At 35.6% G+C, this 17,636-nt stretch overlaps 2 protein-coding genes across 2 annotated transcripts; both read left to right on the top strand.

The window, feature by feature from the left end:
* Positions 1-1,139: 1,139 nt before the first annotated feature.
* On the top strand, positions 1,140-13,267 carry LOC107780591 (ubiquitin-like domain-containing protein CIP73). Its single transcript, XM_016601143.2, has 16 exons — positions 1,140-1,280; positions 1,996-2,146; positions 2,500-2,617; positions 2,730-2,801; positions 3,263-3,381; positions 3,479-3,544; positions 7,947-8,090; positions 8,244-8,313; positions 8,410-8,585; positions 9,569-9,733; positions 9,846-9,917; positions 10,002-10,134; positions 10,263-10,670; positions 11,340-11,677; positions 11,859-11,939; positions 12,928-13,267. The coding sequence occupies exons 2-16, from the start codon at positions 2,018-2,020 to the stop codon at positions 12,934-12,936; spliced, it is 2,100 nt and encodes a 699-aa protein (XP_016456629.1). The 5' UTR covers positions 1,140-1,280; positions 1,996-2,017; the 3' UTR covers positions 12,937-13,267.
* A 1,513-nt stretch (positions 13,268-14,780) lies between these two features.
* On the top strand, positions 14,781-17,177 carry LOC107780590 (small ribosomal subunit protein uS17-like). The gene is made up of 6 exons (XM_016601141.2): positions 14,781-14,938; positions 15,038-15,078; positions 15,174-15,274; positions 16,501-16,645; positions 16,724-16,813; positions 16,901-17,177. Exons 1-6 carry the CDS (start codon positions 14,927-14,929, stop codon positions 16,989-16,991), a joined length of 480 nt encoding a protein of 159 aa, XP_016456627.1. The 5' UTR covers positions 14,781-14,926; the 3' UTR covers positions 16,992-17,177.
* The last annotated feature ends 459 nt before the right edge of the window (positions 17,178-17,636 follow it).

The raw sequence follows: 17,636 nt of genomic DNA, 5'->3' as shown, positions 1-17,636 counted from the left end.
TTAAGCCAAGTATGGTGTCGAAAAATAAACTACTTGACAATTTTAAGACAATATATGCAATATTTTATAATAATAATCAACTAATTTAACATTTAATGATTCAAAGAACAATTTTTTTTGTATATATAGGGTATTAAAAATTCTAATTCTGGGGCTAGAGATATTGATAAACTTAAAGTGGAGTCATACTGAAATAAATCCAGTCAAAGAATCATTTAAAATTTTAGATAGCCGATTAAAGTGAAATATCTTCACTTGAATCATTATAAAGATAATTATATATATATATATATAGAAATTGAAATTTTAAAATAGAAATATTTTTAAAAAGATAAAATCATACCAAACAAGAGTTCAAGTCGTAGTATAAAAGTCACGTTGTAATCAAAGAATCGTTTATATCGTGTCAACCTTTATGCTTTGCCATAAATATGAGTTATTATTTCACTTTGTGGCTATTTTTAGGTTCCAATGACACCTATGAGAATAGTGCAAAAATAAAATTATCACTACGAGAATTGAGAAAATATTAGTCTTTTTCATGTAGTGTTTCTTAATTAATATCTGACGACTATCTATAATTATTTAGAAGGTTTAAATTTTAAAATTATTTACATATAATTCAAATAACTCAGATATTTAATATGGTTAATGTCAAATATCAAAATGGAGTTAAAAAAAATTTCACTAGCTAAAGAATTTTTTATATTTTTAGATAACCAACTAAAATGAGTTTTGAATTAAGAATAATATTTTCAATTACATTATTATAAAATAATTATTACTGAAAAATAATGTTTTAGAAACTGAAATTTTAAGAAAGAAATATTTTTAAGAGATATCAACACACCAAATAAGAGTTCAAGTAGTAGTAATACAGTTCTTATCCAAAGAATCATTCTTTGTCTCAACATTGATTGTTTTGCCATAAATATGAGTTAGATTCAATGACACGACAAGAATGATATTAAAAAAGAAAAATAAAAGAAATGGTTAATTTTTTCCATGTAATTAATATACAATGATTATCTATATTTAATGAGAACGTGTAAATTTTAAGATTATTTAGCTACAATTCAGATAACTTAAATATTTAAGAAAGGCAAAGGAGCCGCATCGGACGGCTCTAATCGCTCAATCAGATCTAATATTAACAGGCACTAACTATTTATCTAAGAGAGAGAGAGAGAGAGCGCGCCACATCAGCTTGACATAACTCTCTGCTGATTGCTCACAGTAGTATCATCTTCGCGACCGCTTTCGATCGAGCTATCTCTCAGGTTCTATCTCCGATTATTCTTTGTGAAAGTCGTTTTTTTTATGATCGTTTTGGATTGTTCACTTTAATTTAGGGTTTTTTATGCTTGTTTCTGATTGATCAAACCAGAAAAATATGGAGATTTAGTTGTATTTAGATGTGAAAGGTTGGAATTATGACTTTATGCCTTGGGGTTTTAGGCTGGTGATACCAGTTGCAACGATTGAACCCCGAGTTTTTGCTATCTGTATTTGATTTTTTTTTAATCTTTTAGGTCCTCTTGTGCGTGTCTCTCTCTCTCTCCCCGTGTGTGTGTGTGTTGGTAATAGCAGTTGTCACGACTGAACTTTTACTATTCTGGGTTTGAGATTTTTTTGTTTAGGCACTCTTGTGTGGGCGCCTGCGTTTATGGTGAGGTGGTAATAGCAATTGTCAAGACTGAGCTTTTACTATTCTGGGTTTGAGATTTTTGTTTTTGTTTTATAGGTACTCTTGTGTGTGCGCGCCTGTGTTTATGGTGAGGTGGTAATAAAAGTTGTCAAGACTGAATTTTTAGTGTTTAGGGTCTGCGAATTTAGGGTTCTTTAGGCATTTGGGTAATGATGGCTTTTGTTAGACGTAATTAACTTGTTGGATGAAGGTTGGGTTATCTCTTGAGTAACGTGAGAAGTTCTTATTTTTCACTCTCTCATTATTTATATTTTTTTATCATCTGAATGTTACTTTCTTTGTTTCAGGGGTCAATAAATACCTGCTGAGATGGGTAACAACGGTGCTGAGGACGTAAAAATTTGTGGGTTTGATGATGCTAAATGTCCTGAGACCACTGTTGAAATAAAGATAAAGACATTGGACTCGCAGACATATACATTACGAGTGGATAAATGTGTAAACATCTTTTGCCTTTTGTATTCTGTGCCTTAAGGAAGAAGGCTCTTTTACCTGTCAAAGGGGAGAAACAGGGAAAGAAACAAATACGGAAGGGCTATCCTTCCATTAGTAATTTGTTTATATAGTTCGTTAGGAAATAGAACCTTTTAAGCAAGCATTTCCAGTGCATATGAGCCTGTAATATCTATGAGAACTCCAGTTCCATTTTCATGTCTGATTTGAAGCAGAATCACATGTACACTAATCATTCTATTAAGTTGACAGTGGTAGCTCTTTTCTCTCTTTCAAACATGCTTCAATACTCATGATATTGCTTTTTCTCTTTTTTCTTTTTTTTGCTTTGAATGCAGGTTCCAGTTCCAGCACTGAAGGAACAAATTGCCACAGTTACTGGTGTCTTGTCAGAACAACAACGGCTCATATGCCGGGGGAAAGTGTTGAAGGATGATCAGCTCCTTTCAGCTTACCGTATCCTTCTTGTTATTCATTCTTCTTCAAGGGTACCACTACTTGTATCCAATCCTAGGATTCCGGGACTTCAATTTAGATACTTGAATTCCTTCATCGATTTACGTAATAGATGTAGAAGATGGACACACTTTGCATTTGGTTGTGAGGCAACCTTCATCAGAGAGCACCCCTGATCCTCAAGGTTTGTTATGGTTTGAGCCGTACTGTGTTTCATTTGGAAGTAGACATGAAGTTCTAGAGCAAGTCAAACTTCCCTTGTTGTTTAGGTTCTGCTCTTGTGATCTCACTTTGTTGTTATAATGTTTAATTGTTGGATATTTGGAAACTTAGTATTGGTGAGGAAAGTAATCACAGATAAAACAAATCAAAGACATTTCGAGTAAACCAGTTGTTTGCAACCTAGGTGGTTGAGTTGACCCAAAAAACAGCCTTGGTGGTTGAAAAAGGGTAGAAGAAACAATACACAAATTGATGAATGCTTTGTATAGATCCTATCATGTTTGCGAGTTCTTTCTAGTCTTCAAAATTAATGGAAACTTGTAGGAACTGGTAGAAGAAAAAATAAAAATTTTGATGGATGTTTTATGTAGATCCGGTCATGTTTATGAGTTTCATAACCTTCGAGATTTATGAAAACTGTAGGGACTGCTTCTGCATCAAGTTCTGGGCATATTCAAGGAAACCGAGTGGGTCCTGGTGTAGTTGTTGGAACGTACAACTTATCCGAACACGGAGATGGAACTTTCCCTGACCTGAATCGGGTAGGCATGCTTCTTATTTTTTCCTTGTGACAGTGTATGTACACTATTTGCCTTATGTTTCAGGAAACAAATTAATTTCTACTTTCATATTTATAAGATTATCTCAGCTGTGCTTGGGTCATTTGGAGTTGCAAGCGTTGGCAACGAGGGGATTGATCTCAATGTAAGTTTCAACAGGCCTCACTTTTGATCCTACTATGCTGATTTTTGACTTTTCCCCTGTTCTGTGGAGGACTGCTGGAGGTGGTTCAATAACTTTCACATTTATTTCATGTTTAGTAATTTTCTTTGTCAAAGGTTGACGAATTGCATGTGGACCCACTCATCTCTTCTTGGGTGTGTGGTTTATAAAGATGCCAGGCACCCCTACTTTGTGCTCTTTTTGAGGGTTGTTTGACTTAAAAATTGTTAAAAGTAATTTATCCAAAATTTGACATAAATATATTTGCCGATGCTATGAATTGTATTACTCAGGCTTTCCCATTTTACATGAGGTAGTTTTGTTGTGAAGAACCTTCTAAAGATAAGTATAACTTGCATATTATGCTAGTGAGAGTAAAAATATATTAAAGTGAAAGAAATTTGTGTGGTAAGGGAGACATCATATCTTAAAGTTGAATTAGTCATAAATGAACCAGAATTTCCAGAGGAAGTATGGTTTGTATTAAACAACACCAAAAACCAAAAAAGGAAAAAAGAAGAAGGATCATCTCAAACATTTTAGGACATTCCAGATTGAGAAAATGTGTCATATAAAATTTGGATGGAGGGAGAATGATGTATTGAAATTTTCAGTTCATCTTGATGAACAGAGAAGTTGGTATTGGTAAATGGAAATGTTAATCTGTGAAGGTGTTCACATGACAATAAAAGGAAAATACCACATGTTGGAGCAATTAATGAGCATGCTGCAGTACTGTTGTACTTGGAGATTAGGTCAATACTTGACGACGCCTTTATGCGCTTGTGATATTTAAGTTGTAGTTATGTGGAATGGTTGTACTTTAATGGACAATTATAGATTTTTTTTAAGAAAGTTCATTTTGACATCAAATACATTTGTACTCTCCATGCATATTATACATGTAATAGAATCACCTCTATTAGCAATAATTTCTTCTTGCTTAAGCGCGGGAGGAAGGACCTTCCTCCCCTCTAGTTTCAAATACATAGAGCAAGCTATTCTATAATTTACCCTTCATTGAAGAAAAAACCCTTTAATGAAAGAAACCGAATGTGAGTATTATAATGTGAGTTTTCTTTTATTTCAAGTACTAACTAACATGATTGATTTCTATGATTTACAACACTAATTGTGGTAATCTTGGAATGCCATATAACATTAACATTACATCATTAAAACTTTAATAACCATAAGAAGGGAAGTTAGTTATTCATTTTTCTTTAAAAAATGTGGCGTGCAATGTAGTCTTGTAAACTGGAATGGAAGTGTAAATGATTTCTGTTGATAGAATGGGAGGTTAGTGGTTTACGCTGGTGGAGTCCTGTGCATGGATAGTGGTTTTCAAATTAAAAGTTGCAAACGACATATGATATACATGTTTTTTTTATGTGTGTTCCAAACTTTGGGACCTTCTTGGAAATTGACATTTTCCATCCTTGGTGAAAACTTTTTTCATTCTAAAAGCCTTGCTCAGCACAAACTAAGAACCCATCATGTTTCCAAGGAGATCCTGCATTTTAACCCTTGTTAAACTTTCATGTGCTCTAAAAGGCTGCAATCATTTTTCTTCTGAACAAGCCCTATTTCTATATTTTGAAGACGTACATGCATTTTGTTTCAAAAGGCATGATTTTCCAAAAGGTGCCATTTAGCCCGTGAAAATATACTCGCAAAAGTTTTCCAAACTTGGGAGGGTTGAGTCGGGTATATATTCGTTGACATGTCAATTTGGGCATAACCCAAACAAGTTCATCTACGAGTTTGGGTCAGTTTGAACTACCTATAGCGCAAATTGACCCGTGACAAAACTTGTCAAATGAAATTGAAATAATTTAGGGTTTGGTTTGTAGGTGGAAAAAACTTTTTTTTAATAAATTTGGAGTGCTAATTAAGAGTATTTATTTGCATTTGTTTTCAGTTGGGCGGGTTTGGTTATGACCCATTATTTAGCCATATTTACCACCTATTCTTTTTCCACGTAAGTTGTATGTGTGTTTTGTGTTATTTATTACTAAATCAAAAAAGATAACATAATGAAAGATATATACAACATTTTTAAGGAGAATTTTTTTGTTTAATTAAAAAAGACAAATACTGAACACAAAGAAATAATAAAATTTTTAGAATTAGTAGTAACTTTTTGAAAAATCTGATTCAAGAACCGTACATGCATCTTTTGTGCATACGACTCTACAAGAAAATTGACCTTCCTTTCTTTCTATTGGAGAAAGAGAAAAATAGAATGTATCAAAACTCAGATGGGTAAATGGTCAAATGGTCAAATTGTCATTCTTCCTTTCGAAGTTAAATTGCAGCTACAAAGCTGCCCCCCCCCACCCCCCAAAAAAAAAAAACCGGAACAAAATGAAGATAGAGGTTGCATTTGATATGGATCTATATATCATTCTTCCAATTTTATCTTGATATATGTGACATACCCTCGACATACCATCTATTCCATTTATTTGCTATGTCTGTTTGTTCTGACAGTTTGAATTACTCCTATGTCTTATAGTTTGAATTACTAGATCTTTTATTTCCAATCTGAATCTCGGTATCTACTGAAAGAATCAAATCATTGAAGGAAAAGAGAGAGATATAGGCATATTCAAAAAATCACGTAGTAATCTTTTTTTTTTTAACATTCCGAAGAAGTAATTGAGTAAACTATTGACATTAGTTCCAGGGGCGGCAAAAAGGAAGAGTAAACCTCACGCCTTATTACGCATGAACCTTGATATGAAATAAGTCGATGAAGATAAATTCGTTTTCAAAAATTTGAAAGTGATAAATGTGCAATATGCCTAGTATCTTGTTATACAACCACTATGTTTTCCTTTCTTTCTCATACAAAGTGCGTATACATACAAAGTTTGAAGAAGGAGAGGGAGAAGGAGATCCGGCAGGAGGATTTATTCAATCACATGGTTTGGGCTCATAATGAAATTGGTTCTCGAGTGTATCTTATCAATCTTTTTTGGCTAGAAGCTCTTGAATTTTTGTTCTATTTCTGTAAGAAGATTCATTTAATTATTGTATGAATGTATCAAAAAAGATGGTAGTTTTCGAAAACTACAAAAAGGAGATTTACTTCGTTTATAATGTCACCGTTCGAGGAAATAATGTTCTTTTATTAATTGAGAAAGTCAAATAATAAATACAGGGAAGTAATGAAGTATTAAAATTAATTTTAACTATTTGACAAATATGGTAGTTTCTGAAAACTTAGAAAGTAGATATTATGCATTTCTGATGTCACCATTCAAAATAATGAAAATTTTATTACTTTATAAGGTTAAATAATGAATACAAGGAAATAATAAAGTTTTAAATATTAACTGTAAGCACAATTTTACCCTACATCTTCATTAAAAAATATTTTAGCCTTACTTGGTACGCACTTACTAAGAGTAAATAAAGTTCACCGATACTTTGTGTTGGGGTTTCTGCTTGAATAGTAGAATAGATAAGTAAATTTACCTGCCCATCTTGACCAAGTAAACATAGGCCATGTTATGACCCAACCCGTTTACTGACTAAACCTATTCAATCTGTCCAAATTTAGCACAAGTTACCCATTTGACACAGCTAGTTTAGTACATTTCCGGGCCTCGAGGAATATATCAAGTTACCTAAATGGATAGCTTGGCAAAACAAAGTTTATTGGCTAAGCCTGAGATTTAGTTTATGAAAGCCATTGCTTCATTGCTTGAAGCGATGCAAAGCGAGGGGGTTATTGTTTCATGGGTGAAACCATGCGCTTTAGAGAAGTTTGCGCTTAAAAAAATGGTGCACAAAGTGATCCCAATGAGAATTGATTGCTTCTTTGAATCTTAACTTTGAGGAGTGGATTAATATTAGCAATTATATATCGGATGCTGAAATTAGGTAGTTTAGTGGTAATTTTCAAAAAAGTTGGTAGCAATTTAACTTTAATTGTACTAAATTCATAGATGTTTGGTATTTTTTTTAATTTCCATAAATTGTGAACTTAATTTTAAAGAAGGTGTGATTGACTTCTCGCTTTTTGCTCCAAGCTTCATGGACCTTGTCGTTTTTCTTTTTCCGGCCTTTTGCTTTTAAAAACACAGTGCTGACTGCTGAGTGATATTAGTGACTGCATATGACATGTCTGATTCTCTAGGAACTTCAACTTATTGTAGTAGCTCTGTTTACTATTTACAGTTAGGTGCTGTTTCAATATGTTCTTTATTTAGGGCTTACTAGTGTTAGCTGGCACTTGCATCCACATGCACACTCATTTCATTGTGGGTTGGGCGGGGGAGGGGCCGAGGGGGAGGGGGAGGGGAAGGAGGAGTTGATTGCAGGACTTGATTAATTGTTTTGTAACTTGTGGACATCCATGCTGTCTCATCTGTAGGGTCTTGGTGCAGCTAGTATGGGAAATATGAGAAATTCTGACCAACTGCCGACTGAACATGCTAGTACAACCAATCAATCTGGTTCCGGTATTGGCGCTTCTGCACGTGCAACAGGTTTCCCAGTGGAAGCTCTGCAACCGCCGGTAACTTTTCCATCAAATGCTTTCAGGCATTCTCTTTGTTTGATGTACAAAGCAACATGTTCTCCATCTCCAGTATCATTTCAGTGGTAGATCATTGTTGACACTTGTTCCAGCTATTCTCCTTTACAGCTCATTTATCTGTGTTTTTTGCAGGTTATTCCCGATTCTCTGACAACTTTAACACAGTATTTGACTAATTTGACTGAAGAGTTCAGAGCAAATGGTAAAAGTCCCTTTCTCTTCTTTGCCACTGACAGCCCTCCCTGGAGAGGGATGAGAGGTAAAAACTGTTCTTATATGTGTAGTCTACTGTTGGCAGCAAGGAGACAAAGTGAGATTGCACTAACTGCTGGGATCTGTGGAGCTGATAGACCAGATTCTAATGCACCCTCACATACCACTAGACAGAGAGGCCTTCCAACGCCTGCATCCTTGGGAGAGGTGATGCTCTCGATGCAACGATTACTCACTGAACAAGCTGCAGAGTGCTTGTTGGTATGTGCTTTAACTTTTAGCAAATTCTGTTTAAGCCTTCCTCTTTTATATAAAAAAAGTTTCTGGGGATTTGTTCTACTTATTATCCTCTTGAAGCTAACCCGCAGTTCGAGGATAGACTTCTTGAAACCAGTTGAGGGAGAGTTACTTCCCTTTTATACAGGAGAGGGATAAGTTATGAAGCTTCCTATGAGCTACTTACATCACTAGCTTTTTGGGAATGATGATAATGAGCTAGCAGTAAGTGATTGAAGAAGTAGCGTTGTAGAAACCTTGGAGCCAAATGCATTCTACTAGTTTTGCGTGAATCACATGAATTCAAAATTAACTTTATTGTTACTAAACTTTGATAGGACTCAAAGTTTATGGTTGTTTTATGATTACCTATTTAGTTTCTTTAATAGTACTAATATTCTACTTCTAAAAAAAAGTTATTGAAAAAAAAGGATTTATCCATCAAACCAAAAAAGAAAGCTGAAAAAGAGAAGTTCTGGATTGTGCTGTCTCTTAAGGGACTACCATCAAGGTTCTGTTTGGCCAATGCTTGTCTTTTCTTTTCTGACTCTGTAGCTTTCTCATTCAACTGAAGCAAAATGAAGTATAATATTGTTTTTCCTCCTTTTTACAACTTTCAAAGACTTTTAAAAAAAGAACTTAAAATTGGTATTTTGGTTATGTGGAAGTACCAATCACTGTTAATCTCTTCTTTTATACCCATCAAGCTTCAACTTACGACAATTATTTTACATGACTTGAATGATCTGTAGAGTTAGATATCTGAATTTGTAGCAGAACTGCTCTTATATCATAACTGCACTTAATGACAATTCTTTATGGATTTGGTCTTCCCTGGATGCTAAGGAAAAGGAATATATTAGTATGTCTACACAGTTGTAGCTGGAGGTACTATTCAGCATGAAGCAGAATGTTGTTCCATGTGACAATTAATTTTATGGTATTTCCTGCTCTGCACTTTACTGCAGCAATTTTCGAAGCTGCTAGAGAATCAAGCAAATATCACAGAACCAACACAAAGATTGAGAATTCAATCGCATGCTTTAAGAACTGGAGATCTATTCCAAAAATTAGGTGCTTTGCTGCTTGAGCTTGGTCGGACAACAATGACATTGCGAATGGGTCAAACAGCGGTAGGTTTAAATTCAATTTGGATGAGGGTAGTATTAATATTATATCCTAGATTTGCTTGTCTTTATGCTGGCAAGAATGTAAATCGTGCTGACAAAGGAACAATGAACTTAGGATGATGCTGTGGTGAATGCTGGACCTGCTGTTTTTGTGTCTACTGCTGGCCCTAATCCTATTATGGTTCAGGTGTTTTACTTGTCTGAGATATACGTTATTTATCAAAGCCCATTGATGTGGACGCTCAAGTTCATTATGTTTGATGATGTGCAGCCACTACCTTTCCAGCCGGGTGCAAATTTTGGTGCCATTCCTGTTGGAACTGTACAAAATGACGGTGGACTTTCTGGACCATCTATTGGTTCTGGTTTTACTCCTAGGAATATTGACATCAGAATACGAACAGGTTTTTTCTCATTCTTGTTTGCATTGATGGCACCCTTTAGGATGGACGTGAACCTTTTTAGATTCAGGCGCTAGATCCACTTGTTCATGCTTATCTTCTACTTGTTACTCACTCACTTGTACCATTAGGTTCATTTACGCCTTCAACTCTTAATCGAAGAGAGCCTGCTGGTTCACAGCGTCCAGTTCAAGCTACTCCTGCAGCTTCTAATGGTGGAAATCCTGATGAAGAGACCAATGGAGGCGCTAGAAGCTCTTCTGCCATGGAGTCTGGAGTGCGGGTGGTTCCTATCAGGACAGTCGTTACTACAGTTCCAGCTTCTGTTGGGCATTCAGCTTCTGATTCATCTCGAGGTTCCATGGGATTATTTTATCCAGTTTTAGCAAGAGTTCAACATATCAGCTCCAGGAATTCTAATAATTCTGCAGCTGCTCAAGCATCTGCCGTAAATAATTCACATGAAGTTGAGGCTGAACAACCGCCTAATCCTGATTCTGCTGGGGAACGGCAAACTAGTGGATTTGCTGGTGCTGAAGGTAATTAACTAACCATGCAATAATGTCGTCTTTTTCCTCTCAGCAGGAATTTGGCCCTTTAAGATTTCTTCTGTCAGGTTTCTAAACATTAGGCTGAAAATGGTCGAGTCGTTACAGGGTTTATGGAGTACTATTTGAGTGATCTCTTACTGTTTGGCGGCACATTACATCCACCATTTTTTATGATAAAGTGGCGATAAGTATGTCCAGTAAAGAATTAGATCTTTATCTTTGTTGCTTTCCACTGTCACTGGCATTTGATTTGAGTACATGTCCTGTCTCTTCCACTATATCTCAAATCAAATTTCATAAAACCTGTATCGTTGAGTAGTTATGCTTGTATCAATATTGTTCTTAGCTGTTATACTCTCCCATTTGAATTGTCAGGCAGATGATCTTTTAAGTATGGAAGGTTGATTCTGGTCGGGGTGTTAGTTTGTGTCTGTAGTTTATGAATAGAGGAAGGCATAAATGCCATGTGGGTATTATGGCTTTTGGTTTTCTGATTGCTTGGTCTGGTATAATTTCTGAGGTTGCTGTTGATATATTTTGAGTATTCATATTCATGCAAAAAAGAACCCCAAAACACACACACGCACACACAAAGACTCATTTTTGTTTTTTCTCAAAAAAAAAAGACTCATTTTTGTTTGGGATAACGGTTTTCAGGTAATTTTGGCTCATTTAGTGAACTATCAAGCAGTGACGAGTTCTCCACACAGTTCCAAAGTAGAATTGACCAAATTTATAGGTCATTTTTCACTGGAGAAAATCCACATCCTGAGAATGTCATTGGAGGTAACAATTCTGCCACTGGAGGTAGTGTGGCTGCTGAAGACATTGGTAATTCTCAGGCTACGGCCATGGCAGCAGGCGAGGAAGGAGTTATTTTGTCAAATATACTTCGTCATATCATGCCGATTATCTCTGAATCTGCAGGAACTGATAATTCATCTAGTGATAGACCAAATCTTGACGAGGATAGAAGTGACCATGGTTCAATGCAGGTATTTTCAGCCCCTAGACATCTTGTTTAGTAGACTAATTTGTGGTCATAGTAGGTTTGAAAGAGACACAACAGCTTATTTTTTTGAGAAAGAAGACTCGATAGATTCTTGAAGGCCATCACTTGTGAAACAGAAATACTTACCAGAACTCTCTATCTAAAAATGTTTTGCCTTGTCACAGGATCAAGAAAACATGGAGCAAGCAAGTTCTTCAGACAGGTGCCACAATCTTTCATTGCCACCAAGTTCAAAGCGTCAAAAGGTAAGTGCCCTTTTCTCCTTATCGTATACTTCGAATAACTGCCAAAGAGAAAGTTAAGCTGCAAAGCTATGCCGCAGTCCTCCTGCTGGGCAGATAATATACAAAAAAGAAAAAAAGTAGAGGGATGAAGGGTTGGGGCAGGATAGAGTGAGAGTAGGAGCAGATATGGTATATCATGATTGAGAGGATTTTTATTTTTTAGGTTCAAAAATATGAGGCTGATTGCTGATAATCAATGTCACATGAACTACCTAAGCATACAAACGTTGGTGACCCAAAACTTTGCTAAAGGTTAAAGTCATTTGCCTGATTGTCTTTTGGGGAATGGGAAGGAACTAATATGCCGACTCTTCTTCACTAGAAGTCAGGAAGAATGAAATGTGTTTTTTTGGTCAAATCTGTATATTAGAAAATTTGGTTTCAGAGTAAATTGACAGGTTCTGGACACAATCTTAACGCGTGTAATTTTATTAGCCTGTTCGAAATAGAGCTGAAAGTAGTATCAGGTTTCTTTCTATTTGACCAAGAAGTGTTAGTTTAAGATATTTCTAACTAGATTAGCTGTTCTTTTGGATTGCAAAACCTTCAGGATGTAATCCAACTTTGGCTCTACATTAACACGTAGTAATGATGGGTGGTGAGATGGTGATTTATCGTTAAGGCAAGTGAAGTTGCTCCGGTGAGCAAAGTGGGATAGGACACTCCCTGATTGGAGGGGTTTTTTTTAGAAGGGGGTGGAGGGTTTATCATACTGGGAAAACAGTGTTGATTAATGGTTTACTTGGTAGATCTGAATATTTTTAATATACAAGTGTTTTGTTTGCTTGGTCATTCTATGAATACTTGTTGGGGTTACAGTAAACAACATGAACAAAATCTTTTGTTGGTTTGAAATGTGTTTAACTACCTTTAGTGTTACAGGCTGATTAGTTATATCACATTGCATGTTCACCTGTCCAAAAAATAATATTACTGCTTTATGATGCAGCGAGAATGATTTCAAGGTCCCAGTTCATCCAACGGTTCCAGCCATGATAATGCATTGCAGCCTTCTTTTTGATGTTTCGATCTGTATAACAAGATCTGAGCGCTGCTTTGGCAGCACAGCTGTTGTAGTGAACACTTTCCAGATTCTATAGTATTGCCTTGTTGGTCCTCCATTTAAGTTTCTGCATTTTTGGCTCTTCATCCTGGATATCAAGGAAGTATATGATTAAGTGTATGATCATATAGCATGTAAGAAGGTCCTTGCATGGACAACTAAGTTATAGTTCTCATTTTTAAAGATCTATTATGATATTCTTCAAACAAATGTAGAAGAGGTTGAAGAAGGGACAATGATCCTGAATTTGTGAGGCAACGGAGAGTTGGGGTGAGGGTGGGTGGGCGGGCGGGCGCTATTGGCAGCTGTGATGATCACCTTTACCCCAGTTATATACAACAATATTTAAACAAAGACTCATGCTTGTGACAAAGATGGAGACTTTTTCTAGTATGTCTTTTGTTTCTACTCTATAATTTGTTCAATCAGGCTTCCGTATATCATGCGAAATTAAATGTATGCTTGTTTGATGTTTTCCTAAACAGAAAATAGAAGCGCTTATATTTCTTTTTTCCTTTTGGATCTATTTTCTGTATCTTACATGGGATTTATCAGATATTACTGATTTTTCACGTAGTATAGAACTAATAGCGTGTTTGGCCAAAAGCACTTTTGGCCAAAAATTGAGATGTTTGGCCAAGCTTTTGGAAGGAAAAAAAGTGCTTTTGAGGAGAAGCAGAAAAAAATAGTTTCTCTCCAAAAATACTTTTTTGAGAAGCATTTTTGAGAAAAATACACTTAGAAGCAGTTTTTTAAAGCTTGGCCAAACACTAATTGTTGTTCAGAAGTGTTTTTCAAATTAATTAGTCAAACACAAATTGCTTCTCACCAAAAGTACTTTTGAGAAAAGTATCTTTGAAAAAAAAACACTTTTCAAAAAAAGTATTTTTGCGGCCAAAAGGGCTATAAGAGTGTGTTGCATGAAATAGTCATGAACGAGTAATGAGAGGTGAGACGTATGTAAAATTCATAGAAAGAAGAGAGACTATTAAAAGCTTTAAGGTTATATAAGAGACTACGGAAAACTGTGGTTAATATTAGTAATGGCGCTAATCATGTTCTGATAATACTTGAAATGAGTTATCAAGATAAGGAAAAGAAAGAAAAGAGGACATTGTAATGGTCAGATTGGAGCTATGTTACAATTTTAGACGACTACATTTATTAGGGGATGTTTTAGATCTAAAGTTATTAATTAGCTATTCCTGTTTCTCCAATGGTAGATTGCTTTATTTGTTTTTCATTAGTTAAATTAAATTTTCTCTGTCCATCCATTTGTTGTCTATTCTGCCCCAGTAGAACCAGACACTGTGCCTATTAAGGATTTCCGTCGAGTTTTTAAACCCAGAACAATTAATTGACGATTGGATTTGAAGAAAAGACTAGGGCGGTTTTTTGAATTAAAAAACAATTTGGTGTTATTTAAAAAAAAATTAAACTGGAAACAATTAAATGCGTATGTTTTTTGGTCCTCTTCGGACAACCAAAAAATTCTTTTAAAAAACAACAAAAGTGTATTTATTATGAGAAAAGAAAAAGAAGCGCTAAAAGTAATCTTTGCCGAAACTAATTACATCCAATAGCCACGAAAGTATATAAAATTTGTATATTTTTTGTATATAATATATATTATTTATTTATTATTTTTCCAAAAAAAGGAGAAGAAGTAGAAAGCGGGTTTGGGCTAGGATTATTAAGTTGGGCTGATAAATCAATATCACGGGCTAAGTGAATGTCATGGCTAGGGTATCAGTATTCAGTAGTATAAACTATAAAGGCTTTAGTAGCTCACAATTCAATCCAATCTAATCTCCGCCTAGGGTTTTTGCTGCCGAGCCACTCCCCTCGTTCCAGTTAAGCTTTCAGCTCTTTCAACTCCACAGCCATGGCCGAACAGGTACTTCTCTCTCACAATCACTCTCTATAAAGAAGTTCGTTAGGTAATCACTATGTTACCCAGAAATCTGAGTGGTTTGCTATTTTTGTATTGTTGCAGACGGAGAAGGCGTTCTTGAAGCAGCCAGGTGTTTTTCTTAGGTGAGATTCAGTCTGATAAATCTTCGTTTTCTGTTTTATGTTCTGTTTTAGAAAACTTTAAGGCTAAGCTTTGTCTTATTTGTGTGATTATGCAGCTCGAAGAAGACAGGGAAGGGGAAGAGACCAGGGAAGGGAGGTAACCGCTACTTCAAGAGCATTGGTCTAGGGTTCAAGACTCCTCGTGAGGCTACTGAAGGTCCGTATACTTTTTATTTCGTTTAATCGCAGATCTAGTTCCTTGTAATGTGAACAAGTACAAAATTAAGTAGTTGATCTTAAAATTGCTATGCAAATTAGAGGTGTCCATTTTCGGTTATTGAATCCGTTTGGCTTTATTTTTTATTATGGAAATGCTTCTGATGCATCTTTCGTTTGCTTGTTCTTAAAATGTCCTCAGTTACTTGCAATGTAGTTGGGAATGTTGTGATCTGTATTTTCAGAAATGATATTCATTACTAATGGCTGCTCAGCTAAGGGTATAGTGCAATAGATGATGCAATGTGAGGAGGTGGAAAGATGTGTTCTGGTGAATGAGTGAAATTTAGTGCATAAGTAGGAATATTATCCTGTGTAATGAAAATTGTGAGGGACTGTATGTTAGGGTGCTTATTGCTGGTAATCGGGGAAAGTTAGTTGTGCCTTTGTATATTGTTGGCTTAATGGTTCTTCTGGCCTTGATAATCTATTTGCAAATTTATTATAAAGTAACCGGTAGGATAATATAAGCTAATGTGCTTATATCAAGAGGGGCTTGGTTCACAGTCCAAAAAAGATCTTGTATTTTACATGGTTCTCTGAGGGTGTCAGCAATGACTTTAAACCCAGCTATCCTTGTGAAAGTCGTCAATGAAAATTGCTGCTTCTGTTGCATCACTGTACATTTCTTCAATGATTATGTGGATATCTTACCTTAATATCCATTTATGTTCGTAAATTAAGGAAAAATGAAGTTATTTCTAGGTTTTTAGGCTAGTTATTTGCTTTGTTTTCTCCTACAACATCAACATATTGTGATGCTGGTCTATTACTGAGCGCTGTTACAGCTTCAGTTTGTAAATTTGCTTTTACCCAATTCTGGATCCTCCCTTTTTTACATGGAAAAGTTCTTAGGAGCTCTTATGCAGAGTATGAGAGGGATAGCTGCAATGAAAAGAATAACATCCTTCCAATTCCAATTTTTTGTTTCTGTTGGACTTGGGCAAGTTTATGATTTTATGATTGGATGAAATAGCACACTGGACAACAGCATTCTACTTTATGTACAAGACACTCCTTATTTATAATGCTCGCGTTTAGGTACTTAAGTAATTGATAATTTCAACCTTTATTGGAGCAGCAGACTTGTGATTTTATACCTGGTTATTGATTTTGCTTGACCTTCTTATTTGATCTAATTTAGTTGTTGCATATCTTGTATTTTAGGTACGTACATTGACAAGAAATGTCCATTTACTGGAAATGTTTCAATCAGAGGTCGTATCCTTGCTGGTACATGCCATAGTGCCAAGATGAACAGAACCATCATTGTTCGTCGGAACTACCTGCATTATGTCAAGAAGTACCAGAGGCAAGTCCTTGTCACTTCTAAGTTAATGGCTGCTCAACTTGTTTTATGTATTTTAATTTAACATGAAGTACTATACAGATATGAGAAGAGGCATTCAAATATCCCAGCTCACATATCACCTTGCTTCCGTGTGAAAGAGGGAGATCATGTTATCATTGGACAGTGCAGGTCAAGACATAGTTGCCTTTTCCTTTAGACATTGTACTGTTTCAACTTTTTATCTGCTATTCCTAATTATACCTTTCAACTTGATAGGCCTTTGTCCAAGACTGTGAGGTTTAATGTGTTAAAGGTGATTCCAGCTGGTTCTGCTGGTGGTGGCAAGAAAGCATTTACAGGAATGTGAGCAGGTGTTTCTTGAGTTTATTGTCGCTTCTAGAGTATGAAAGTAATTATGTTTAAGACTGAGAAGAGGAGTGACGTTAAGACTTATCTACTAAAAGCTGTTTGCGTTTGCCTTTGAAGGCTTAAATTTTGTATGGATACTTGCTACTTATCATTAGTAGGAGTTCAGATTTCAGTTTTCTTGTTACCATTCTTATTTCCAATCAAATGTTCTTCCTGATTGCCCCACGAGAGAAATATCTATTTGTTGAGATCTTTAGGTACTACTGTTAGGAGATTATCCCCTTTTTGCGTCTCTGTGGTTGTTGCTATACTCTGGTGTGGTTATTCGTGTGAACGACTCCGTGGATTTTGTGCCATATAGTAACTTCTTGGAAAAATTGATATTGGGCCAACCAGTTGATCCAATAACTAGGCGTCTATAATCTATTCATCTGGCTTGATTTCCCACTTTTGCACATTTGACAGTTGTGACCCTTAGCAGTTGCTAGGGGTGTTGTAAGCTAGCTGGATAAACCAGACAAATCTAACGCACACTCGGATGGATATTGATTTGGTTGATTTGTACCGATTTGGTATTAAATTTAAAAGCCGGCAATGCATGCTTTGCTTGATATTGTCTCAAATTTTGAACTAAAATTAACCA

The sequence above is a fragment of the Nicotiana tabacum genome, chromosome 1, assembly GCF_000715075.1.
Source record: "Nicotiana tabacum cultivar K326 chromosome 1, ASM71507v2, whole genome shotgun sequence".
Taxonomy (NCBI): domain Eukaryota; kingdom Viridiplantae; phylum Streptophyta; class Magnoliopsida; order Solanales; family Solanaceae; genus Nicotiana; species Nicotiana tabacum.
This window is presented reverse-complemented; position numbering and strand designations above follow the sequence as displayed.